Below are 11,454 nucleotides of genomic sequence, written 5' to 3'. Positions count from 1 at the left end.
GACTTTGGGGTAAATTTGGTGGATATGTGAATGCACACCTCCATTCCGGAGGGGATGCAAACTAAAAGCTGGATGTGAAAAACCTCCAGCTGAGGAGGAAGATTTCCCCACCTTTCTCATTCAGAAACTGGGGAGGAAACCTGGATAGTAGGGGTGTGCACAAAACCGGTTTGCCCGGTTCAGTTTGAGACCGGACTCGAACTGGACTGGGCATGTTCGGTTTTGTGCCCCCAACCTAGAACCCTGGCTTGGCTCAAGTTCCGGTTAGTTCAGGCTTCTTCTTTTTTTAAAAAACCCTTACCGGTGGGTCTGTGGGCCTCCATGGTGGTGGTGCTTCCGAAGGCGCGGAGGGTAGGGGTATCTGGAGGTTCCCCCATTTGGGGGCCATTTTGGTCCTCTCCATGGTCGTGATGGCCGTTTTGGAGGCCCCTGTGCATGCACCCTAGCCATTTGTGTGGCCTGGGTCATGACCTCGAGCCAGTTCGCACATCCCTCCTGGATAGGGCCCGCTCGTGCTACCCAGCTGGGGCTTGACAGATTTCCCCGTCTCCGACCTTGTTTTGATCTGCCACACAGTCGCAAGACAGGAGTGTGTTCAGCCCCCGAAACTGGGTCGGACCCCTCTCCTTCCCCGTTTGTGGCTGCGAGAACTGCCCTAGCGATCCCCAAATGTGTGCTTTACCGTGCGATTCTGTCTTCTCCTCTCTTCCTCCTTGTGGCAGTGGTTGACAGTTCTGTTTGTTTCCCGATTGCAGGAGAAAACGAATGAGCTCGCTGAGAAGCAGTCCCAACAGTAAGTCTACTGCATCTAGAGGTTTGATGCTGCAAACCAAACCAAGCCCGGGTCTGTGTGCCGTTTTGGACTAGCATATACAAAGTCCCCCCTCAGAGTATCTCATGCAAACGCATTGGCAAATCCCCTGGAGATGGGGCTGCAGCTCTGTGGCAGAGCATCTGCTTGGCACGCAGAAGGTCCCAGGTTCAATTCCTGGCAGCATCTCCAGGTAGGGCTGAGAAAGGCTCCTGTCTGAAACCTTGGAGAGCTGCTGCCAGTCAGTGTAGACAATACTGAGCTAGATGGACCAATGACCTTATTTGCTATAATACAGCATGTATGCATTAAAGGCTATCCAAAATTTATCAGAGACATGGTCACCTGGAGATTGATGCTAATTCCTGGAGACCCTAGGCCAATTCTAGAGGGTTGCCAACCCTAAGTGGTGGTAGAACTGACCTCTTAATGTGTGCTTTTTTCTGTTGTTCTGCACAAGTGTGGGAAAGCCACAGAACGCGGTATAGGCTGCAGAATCCTCACCCTGAGAATCTCAGCTTTCATTCGTCCCCCAAGATTCTAGCCCTCTTGATGCTGCTGCTGATTTTGTTAAACTGCTTTGAAATACAACATTTGGTACGAAGGCGAAAGGTTTTAAATAAATATAAACTGAGAATGTGTGGGGCAAGGCCTGCTGAAATCTCTGAAGCCAAAAGGGGGCTCAGTGGTGTTTCTTTGATAGTCAGTGGGGCTGTGCTTTGGTGCTTTGCCTCACACCTTGCCTCTCCCTGTGTCAAGGGAAACCAGAATACATTCTGCAGATCAAGAGAAAAATGCAAATCTGCTGGGTTTGCACGATTTTTACAGATTGCGGAATTTTCATGGGGCAGAATTTGGGGTCTCTCTGGAGCAGAATTTTCATTTTCTTTCAAGTACACAGCCCTGTGTATAGGAATTGCTAGAAAGTATTGGCAGGGCAGTTTTCACATTACATAATGCCGGTGTCGTGGCACTTGGGGGCAGGGGGCGGCCTCTCTGTGCAGTGATGGGAATCTGGTCATGGGAATCTGCCCTTCCTCATCCAGGAGTGACTGGATTTCGTCCAAGAGAGGCAGCTTTCTATATTTAAACCGACAGCATCTAAATAGAGTGTGCAGGGGCCACTTTTGAGTCCGTCTGAGTTCAATGTTGCCGTAGGCCTGGAGTCCTTTTGTGTATCCCGTCCCCCTGAATGGATTAAGTGCTGCTTTTCTGTGCTTATTTAGACTCCAACCCCACTGCATTCTGCAAGGGGACCTGTGTGTTGGGTTTCCCTCCAGCTTCCAAGAAGCGCCGTTTGTGAACAGATGCTCCAAAATATCTGATTCTGCATCATTTCATTCCCCCCTCCCGCCAGGCCTCTCTTGCATTTGGCGTTGTGTTGGGGTGTGTATGTGTGATCTAACTCCTGCTTTACTGCTTCTTGTGCCAGAGGCTCTGGCTATCGGAGAGATCTGGGAAGACAGCCAACCCGTTGCACTTTCTCAGTTCTTGTCTCCTGAAAATTCATTGCATCAAGCGTGCGGTTTTGAAAGTTGAGCTGAGTGGCGGCCGCGCTGGGCTTTCCAGTTTGAAATCCTTCGATAGCTGCCCTTCTGGTGGGTGGACCGCTCAGTGATGGCTGGGCCCCTGTTCTTCCTCTGCCCCACATTTTGTAATAGTTCTGGGGCCAGATCAGGCAATGCCAGTTCCTGAATCCACCCTATACAGCAGGGACGTTGGGTCCCCAGATGTTGTTGGACTACAAGTCCCAAGGGCTTGGGGCCATTGTAGCTGCAGAGGATGAGAGTTGTTGGACTAGGAACAGAGGAAGCGGCCATATACTGAGTCCAGCCCTTGGTCCATCTAGCTCAGTGTTGTCTACCCAGACTGGCAGCAGCTTCTCCAAGGTTGCAGGCAGGAATCTCTCTCAGCCCTCTCTTGGAGATGCTGCCAGGGAGGGAACTTGGAACCGAGATGCTCTTCCCAGAGCAGCTCCATCCCCTGAGGGGAATCTCTTGCAGTGCTCACACTTCTAATCTCCCATTCATATGCAACCCTAGAAGATTCGATACGTGGTTTTTGGAAACTCCAAGTGCAGGATAGATTTAAGAGAGGACCTCACTTGGAATATGGTATTCAGTTCTAGGCCGTACATTTTAAGCAGGATGATGATCAACTGGGATAGTTTTGGCAGAGGGCAATCAAGACGATGAGGGGTCTGGAAACCACGTCCTCTGAGGAACGGTTGAGGAGCTGGGTTTGTTTAGCCTGGTGAAGAGAAGATGGAGGAGAGATTTGATAGCCTTCTTCAAATACCTGAGGCTGTCACATAAAAGTAGATGCAGACTTCTTCTCTATGACATGCAAAGCAGAACATAGTAAGCGCCGTTATACTGAGTCAGACCATTGGTCCATCTAGCTCAGGATTGTCTACACAGACTGGCAATGCCAGTTCCTGAATCCACCCTATACAGCAGGGACGTTGGGTCCCCAGATGTTGTTGGACTACAAGTCCCAAGGGCTTGGGGCCATCGTAGCTGCAGAGGATGAGAGTTGTTGGACTAGGAACAGAGGAAGTGGCCATATACTGAGTCCGGCCCTTGGTCCATCTAGCTCAGGATTGTCTACACAGACTGGCAGCAGCAGCTTCTCCAAGGTTGCAGGCAGGAGTCTCTCTCAGCCCTATCTGGGAGATGCTGCCAGGGAGGGAACTTGGAACCTTCTGCTCTTCCCAGAGTGGCTCCATCCCCTAAGGGGAATATCTTATAGTGCTCGCACATGTCTCCCATTTGACTATTCTGGTCTGAGGTTGTTTATTTGTTTTTAATGCAAAAAATATAATGAAAAAACACAGAGAGTGGCCTGGCCATGTCCATAGCCAGCGGGCAACAGGCAACAAGGACTGGCTATCACCTTGAGCTTCCAGACTCTTCTGGCTGGCTGCCCTCGGAAAGAAAATCAGATGAGATGGACCCCAGTTTGATCCAGGCAAACCCTTCGTGATGGTCTAGTGAAAATGCTGGCAAGCGAGTGCATTCATGTGCCCTCCCAGAAGGCCATCCAATGGGCGTCTGACGCTAGGGGTGTTGCCAGATTCCACGACAGTGTAAAGAATTGTGTGTCAGAATGAGATTCCCAGATGTCTTGCTGGTGTCCTGCAGATGCTTTTTATGCCTGCATAATGGACATCGGAAAATAGGAAGCTGCCATATACTGAGTCAGACCATTGGTCTATCTAGTTCAGTCTTGTCTTCACAGACTGGCAGCGGCTTCTCCAAGGTGGCAGGCAGGAAGCTCTCTCAGCCCTATCTTGGAGATGCTGCCAGGGAGGGAACTGGGAACCTTCTGCGCTTCCCAGAGTGGCGGCTCCATCCCCTGAGGGGAATATCTTCCAGGGCTCACACTTCTAGTCTCCCATTCATATGCAACCAGGGTGTGCCCTGCTTAGCTAAGGGGACAAGTCATGCTTGCTGCCACAAGACCAGCTCTCCTCTCCGAAGGTCAAAGCAAGCAGAATTGGCAGAGAACATCAGAGCTAAGGATGGGGCCGTAACTCAGTGGCAGAGCATCCGCTTTGCATGCAGGAGGTCCCAGGTTCATTCCCTGGCAGCATCTCCAGGTAGAGCTGAGAAAGACTCCCGCCTGAAACCTTGAAGAGCCGCTGCCAGTCAGTGTGGACAGTAGTGAGCTAGATGGACCAATGGCCTGACCCAGTATAAGGCAGCTTCTTCTGTTTCCAAGCTGGAGCTGTGAATAGCTGCATCCAAGACCAGGACTGGAAGGTATAACTATTTTCCAGCCCGGGACTCCTAAAATCAGTGGCCAAGGATGGGAACCCGCGGCCCAGCAAGTAGAAGGTCAAGGTTTTGCTCGCTTGACAAATCAGGGTTTGGGTATCAAAACAACAGTCAAGAACAGTGAATTTATTATACTATAATCTAAGAGACTGCACTCTAAGTCACGATCTGGAATTGTGCTTGTCTTTGCATAAAAATTGGGTTGCTTTGGTTCATCATTCTGGTTCCGTTTACCACACAGTACAAACGGCTCTCGTGTGTCATGAAGCACAAGGAAAAAGAAGGCACCAATCTGTGTACTAACTGCAGGTAGACATTTATCACTTGGCTTCTCATGCTGCCTGCCCTTGCTTATTTTTGCCTTATCTCATCTGAGCAGCAGCTGTTTGCACATGATCGATGAGATGGTTGCCTTCTGCACCCACACACACCCCTAACCCATATGCCTTCTCTCAGTAGTTGACGATAGTACCCAGAGGCAGAAGCAATCTTTTGCAAGATCGAAGGCATTTGATTAAGACAATCTTCATCAGATTCTTGTTTTCTGTACTGAAGCTTTTTTTTAAAAAAATACTGTAATAATAATTCAGACCTTCCCGGACGAATTGTTATGGCAGAATGTTGTTTTTTTTAAAATGCTTCAGTGCATTTAAAAACTAAATCCAGATCTTCTTGTTCTCTTTAGATAATTGGAGAAATCTTCGGTCCAAGGGTAAAAACTAGCATGCACAATGAATATGGAGAGGAAGCTGTTTCTTTTGGCAAATGTGGTTGGGGTGGTAACAGCTCAAGGCCTCTGTGTGCCGTGCAGTAGGATTATAAATTCCACCCCTCTTGGTGTACTTTCTTCTCCCCCACACTTTTTAAAAAGTCGAGGCATAAGGGCATCTTGCCATCTTGGTGGTACCTCAACGATCTTCTGCCTGAGGCCATCGCCTTGCCTCGCCTCATTAAAAAGCCTCCCCTGGGTTGAGAGAGAGAAACATGTCCATATTGTGATTATTTATTTTTAATTTACTACTGTTATATCCCGCTCTTCCTCTAAGGAGCTCCAAGGTGTACATGGTTATGTTTATCTTCACAACAACCCTGTGAGGTGGGTTAGACTGAGAGAGAAGTGACTGGCCTAGTGTCACTCAGTGGGGCTATTCTCACAATCAGCAAAAATCGGGCTAGGAGAGCCTAGCCCGATTTTTGCTGACCGTGTAAACCACCAGGCTCGCAGGCAAGCCCGGTGGTTTACAAGTGGGTCACCTGCTTATGTAGCCTTCCCCTTAGCCTAGGTTTCCGGGCTCTCTGACCGTGAGTAGCTGTGGTGCGGCTCTGCACCGGGGCTACTCGCGAGTAGACCCCGGAGGGGAGGCGAAAAGCTGGCTCCGGGGGTCTCCCCAGTATGCCCTGCACACTTGCTCAGGGCATACTGTAACTTCCGGGGGCCACATGGCCCCTGAGCTCCCCAGCCCCTGCCGGCTCCGTCATGGAACCGGCAGTCGTGTGGGCGGCCAATCTGGCTGCCCAGGACTCCCGCCACAATTGTCTGCGGGGAGAGCGGGATTAGCCCTCTCTCCCCACAATAGCAGCAAAAGCGGGTCTCACTGATTGTGAGACCCACCTCAGTGAGTTTCATGGTTGAATGGAGATTTGAACTTAGGTCTCCTTGGTCCTCATCCCACACTCTTTAACTGCTACACCACACTCATGTAAACAAACACTCTGTCCACTTTCATAGATTGAGGCAAATGTAGCCTAGGAGATGTTGTCAGAATTGGGGGAGGAAGCGCAAAGGAGAGGGCACATTTTCTTAAAAAAAGAGCAGAGAGCCAGTGTGGTGTAGTGGTTAGTGTCAGACTAGGACCACATAGACCCGAGTTCAAATCCTCACTCAGCCATGAAGCTGCCTGAGTGACCCTGGTATGGTCAATATTGTGTAATCTAGTCTACCTAAACCTCAGGGCCTGGACTGCTTTTCAGGCTGAGAAATTGGACAGCTAAGGAAACCACTTGGTTCTTCTTCAGCCCATGGCATTTCTCTAGCCCAGTTCAGACATTATGTAGTACAAGTGTACAGCTGTCTGTACACTCCAACAGATGTTTGTATGAATGACTGTACCTGTGTTCATTTTAAAAGTGAATCTTCAAATGGATGGTACGGCTAGGAAGTGTACTTCTGTACCTGCACAAGTGTTGAATATCATGTGTGAATGGGCCTTCTGCTGCATTCTTATCGGCTTTTGCCTTGCTGGATCCTGCAAAGCAGGGGCGTCCCTTTCATGAGGCAAGGCAGGGCAGTCACCCTCAGGCATCAGATTATTGGGGTGGCAAAAGCGCCCTGCTGTCGGAGATGCGGGCAGCAAGACGCTCTTGCCATTGGAGCAGCGTTTTGAGACCGACCTGACCTTTGCAAACCTTGCAAGAGCTGCCCCACCTCATCCTCCTTGCAAAGCTTGCAAGAAGCCCAAGGAGAGGAGCAGAGACTGCTGCCGCCCACCCCCTCCCCCGTGCCCTTCTAAAGCTTGCAAGGCTGTAAGAGGGTGGCCTCAGATAAGGCAGCATTCCACGCCTGCGGCAGGACCTTCGGCCGCCCCTGCTGCAAAGACAGCAGCACCGGAATGCCTGACACCATCCCAGACAAGTATTCGGAAACAGGGAGCCCAGCCAGCATTGCTGGCTTCTGGTGGGTGTTTGTCCTGGAATGCTCCTGATAGGGTTCTTGCCATTCGCGTTGCATCGGGAAGGAATGGTGCCAGCCAGGTCTCTAAGGAAAACCCTGCTGCAGGCTGAGCCGTTTCTCCGATTTTTCTGGAAGTACTAAGATGCAGGGAGAGGCTTTCCTTTTTGCTAGGAATGCCAGGAGACCACCCCCACCTCTACCACCCAACACAGACACACACACACACTAGGGCTGTCCTCACAGTCGGGACTAGGGTAGGAGAAGCCTCCAACTCTGGGTTGGCTGTTGCTCACACTCCTGAAACTGGATCTTGTGTTGGGAGACAGAGAGCTTGCTCATCTCTGAAGCCCCAGCCAGGCCGGAGGGTTTTTCCTCCTCCTACCTTGTTCTGAAGCTGGGGGGCGGAGTCTGCGTAGACCGGGTTCATCCGACCTGGCCGGAGCTTGACATATGACCAAGCTCCCTGCCTCCAATCTTGCTTTTATCACACCCTCTAGCTAGCTGGCTGGCTGGCTGGCTATGTTACTCACTCTTACTTTCTTACTCTTAACTTTCTTACTTAACATATTTCTATACTGCCCAGAACTTGCGTGTCTGAGCGGTTTACCATTAAAATCATTTCAACGTTACAATCAATTAAACAAGTAAAATCATTTCAACGTTACAATCAATTAAAACCCAACATTAAGAGTATTAAAACTATACATCTCATTAAAAGCCTGGGTGAACAAATATGGCTTCAGTGCCTTTTAAAAAGTTGCCAGAGATGGGGAGGCTCTTATTTCAACAGGGGGTGCATTCCAAAGCCCAGGGGCAGCCACGGAGAAGGCCCGTCCCTGAGAAGCCGCCAGACGAGCCAGTGGCAACCGCAGACGATCCTCTCCAGACGCTCTTCACAGGTCGTCTTAACACTATCAAGTATTCGGAGCGTGCACAGCTCCCCAACGAGGATAGGGGGCTTCTCCTACCCTAGTAATAATTGTGAGAACAGCCCTAGCATCTGCAGAGCCACTTGCCAGCTCGCCTGTGGCGAGTTCCCCCAGCCCTCTGGCATTCTGGGAACTTCCGGTCACCTCCGATCCAAGGAAGCAACGGGAGGGCAGGGAGGTACGCTGCTGCCCCGCTGGACTTCTTAAATGCCCAGCGCCCGTGGGGAAAATGCAGCGGGAGGGGTAAGAGCACCCTCCCCCACCTTTAAAGTTATCCCCGCCCCGCCTTCAGACAGGCAGGTGCCGGTTCTGTACACATCCCTAATCCCAACCATGGGTTCCCAGATGATGTTGGGCTACAACCATCAGGGTGAATTTGCTGCTGCCAGATTTGATGGGTGCTGATGGCTACCAGTTTAGATGGTTTTAAACGGCGCTTGGACAAATTCATGCAGGATAGGGGTATCAACAGCTGCTAGCCATGGTGTGTGTGGGTGTGTGTGTAGAAAGAAAGAAAGATTGATTGATTTAATATTTTATTATGGTCTTTGACCAGATGTAATATGACATAGTGATAATATAACGCCAAATGTGATATGACAGTAGGAAATATAAATCATATATATTATATATAACAGTATAATATGTTATGGCAGTATAACAATACAGGACTTACATCTCAAGAATAATGGTGGAATAAAATATATCAATTGAAACCGACTGTGCACAGGAACTGATTAAATTCAGAAATTTATCATTACTCCGTTCATCAGACTTCCAGCAGGATCAGCGGGGACGTGCCTTGGACACCAGGTGCTAGCAAGCCCCAAGGGAGGGGTGGTTTTGCCCCATTTGCGGGCTTCCCAAGTGGTACCTGGTTGGTCACTGCTTGAGGCCGGATCCTGGAGTGGATAGGCCTTGGCTTGATCCAGCAGGGCTTTTCAAATAGTGTCCCCACTCCCAGCTTGGCTGTTTCCAGAAGAAAACTGTGCCAGAATATCCAGCACTCGCTTTCTCATTTCCACTTTGCCCCTGCTAATTGAAATGCTTTGAATAGTGATAGTAAAGAGGGGGGAAATAGAAGACGCGGGAAAATACTGTCAGTAGATGGCTGGTCTAGATGGAATGAGACAGCCTGGGTGGTCATTTGAATTCTTCTTCTTAACAACAACAAAATGCATCCCAAGAATTTGGCAGCAAAAAGACACGGAGAACGTCCCAGACTTCTCTTCCAAGACTATGTGGCACAAAGCTGTGAGCACAGGCGTTGTGCGTATAACTGGCTGTGTAGAAGCTGTAATGCTGATGGTGTTGGCCGCTCTCAAGGCAGATATCTGTGGGAACCATCTTCATATCTTAATGCATGTTGGGAGGGAAGTAATGCAGATTTGGGAGCGTGTGGCAAAAACGTCAATAGAGGAACCACTTTCGTTGGCTGTTCCCAGGCAGCAGATTCACGGTGGAAGTTAAAGCTGAGGTAAAGGCTTTCAGCCAAAAATTGGGGAGGGCTGGGGTCAAAAGCGACCCCCAGCTGTTCTTTGGCCCCCTTTTTGCATTGCTGTCTTGCTCCTCTTGGTGTCTGCCATTTTGTGTCTTACCCAGAAGTCCCCTCAGAACAAGGCGATGTCATTGTGTGGCATTATTCTGAGGGAGTCTTCAAGGTAAAAAAAGAAATGGTCCTACAAATGAATTTAACCGCCTCACTCCCAGACAGTGAAGTTGGGTGGTCACCACTGTTCCCTCTAAAAGGGATTCTCAGGTGTTGTTGACTACAGCACCCATAATCCCCAGCCAAAGGCCATTGCAGCTGGGGATGCTGGGAATTTTAGTCAACACCTGAGAATCCCTGTTAGAGGGAACAGTGGTGACCACCCAACTTCACTGTCTGGGAGTGAGGCGGTTAAATTTGTGAGGTACAATTTGGCCCAGCATTGTGCCACTGAAGGATTCAGCTTGGAGTGAAGCAGCCATCCTTAAACAGTGGACTTCTTCCTCAAGACTTCTGTGCCTGAGGCACAGCATCAAATGCTGCACACCCTTATGTGCAGCTTCCTCCCGCTCTCTTCCTTTTTAAAAAGCGGAGGTAGGAGGCTTTCTTGCCGCCTCATTGGTGCTTCAGTAATCTGCCACCTGAGGTGGCCTCCTCGCCTCATGGAACGGTCGCCCTGCCCTCAAAGCAGGATGGAGGCAAATAAGGGATTGGAAGGTCCTGAACCAGTCTCGCTTTACACAGGCCTAGTGAATGGCATCACCAGAACACTTGCATAAGGAAGAAAGCAGAATGTGGGGTTGGCCAAATATTATTCCCTCTTAGGCCATATGACTGACTGACTCGGACCACAGGAGGGCGTGGGTGACTGCCGCCCCCTCCCTTCACACTGGAGATCACTGAGAGGGCGGGGATACACACTCAGGCCGCTCAGTGGTTTGCCTTTCTAGATTTGGGATTGGGCAGCCCACGTGGGAGAGGGTTGCATTGCAGAGCGCCATTTCACATATGAACCTCAGATGCTATATCCATTACTGCGGCGATCAAAATATTCCCAGAGAGACCATCTTTCGCTGTCGATCAGGCAGAGAGGGAAAGATTCCACATGGAGGCTGGAGTTCAGGACAGGGGGACCAAAAGGAAATCTTTTAACTCTTCTCTTGTCTCATCAGCCAGGATCCAGCATTGCTCTCCGACTTCACCATCACGGACCTGCTGCCCGACTTGCAGCACGTTCTCTTCTGGATGTCGAACTCCATTGAAATCCTGTACTTTGTCCAGCAGAAATCTCCAGTCTACATTCAGAACATGGAAGAGGAACTGGACATCAAAGGTAAGCTGTGTCCTGCAGGGGTTCTCCGACTTGGGTCCACCAAATGACTACAACTCCCATCATTCTCAGCTATGGTGGCCAAAGTCCATCCAGAAAGTATTCTGGAAAATCCAGAAATCCCACCACCACTCCCGGTAAATAGGCACATTTGGAGCCTACAGAAAAGTGACTGTCCACTGCAGAAGCTAGGCTAGATGTATGACCTCATTCGGTTGTTAGGCAACTCGTTGTGTCATGACATGGAAGACTTTCCATGGCCGTTCTTCCAATCAGTCTTGGAGAAGAATGTTTTAATGGTTTCTTAGTAACCATGGCGTGTGTCTAGGTAATATTTAAGCAGAGTAACATAACAAAAATTGCTCATTGGCTTTGGAACTCACATTCTAAGGTGCCTAATCCAAGTTTCCCTAGGCCCTCTGTGACATCACAGCAGCTAAGCCAA

General features: G+C 49.8%; 1 protein-coding gene across 4 annotated transcripts in view; it reads left to right on the top strand.

Moving 5' to 3' along the window:
• RADIL (Rap associating with DIL domain) overlaps positions 1-11,454 on the top strand; it is an 82,524-nt gene that overhangs the window by 39,326 nt on the left and 31,744 nt on the right. For all 4 annotated transcript variants that reach the window (XM_053276188.1, XM_053276190.1, XM_053276191.1 and 1 more), the window contains 2 exons: positions 756-793; positions 10,852-11,012. In XM_053276188.1, coding sequence (XP_053132163.1) covers positions 756-793; positions 10,852-11,012 — 199 coding nt within the window. The remainder of the gene's footprint in view (positions 1-755; positions 794-10,851; positions 11,013-11,454) is intronic.

The sequence above is a fragment of the Hemicordylus capensis genome, chromosome 13, assembly GCF_027244095.1.
Source record: "Hemicordylus capensis ecotype Gifberg chromosome 13, rHemCap1.1.pri, whole genome shotgun sequence".
NCBI classification, from domain to species: Eukaryota; Metazoa; Chordata; class Lepidosauria; order Squamata; family Cordylidae; genus Hemicordylus; species Hemicordylus capensis.
Note: the sequence above shows the minus strand (reverse complement) of the source record. Positions and strands in the feature narration are given on the sequence as shown.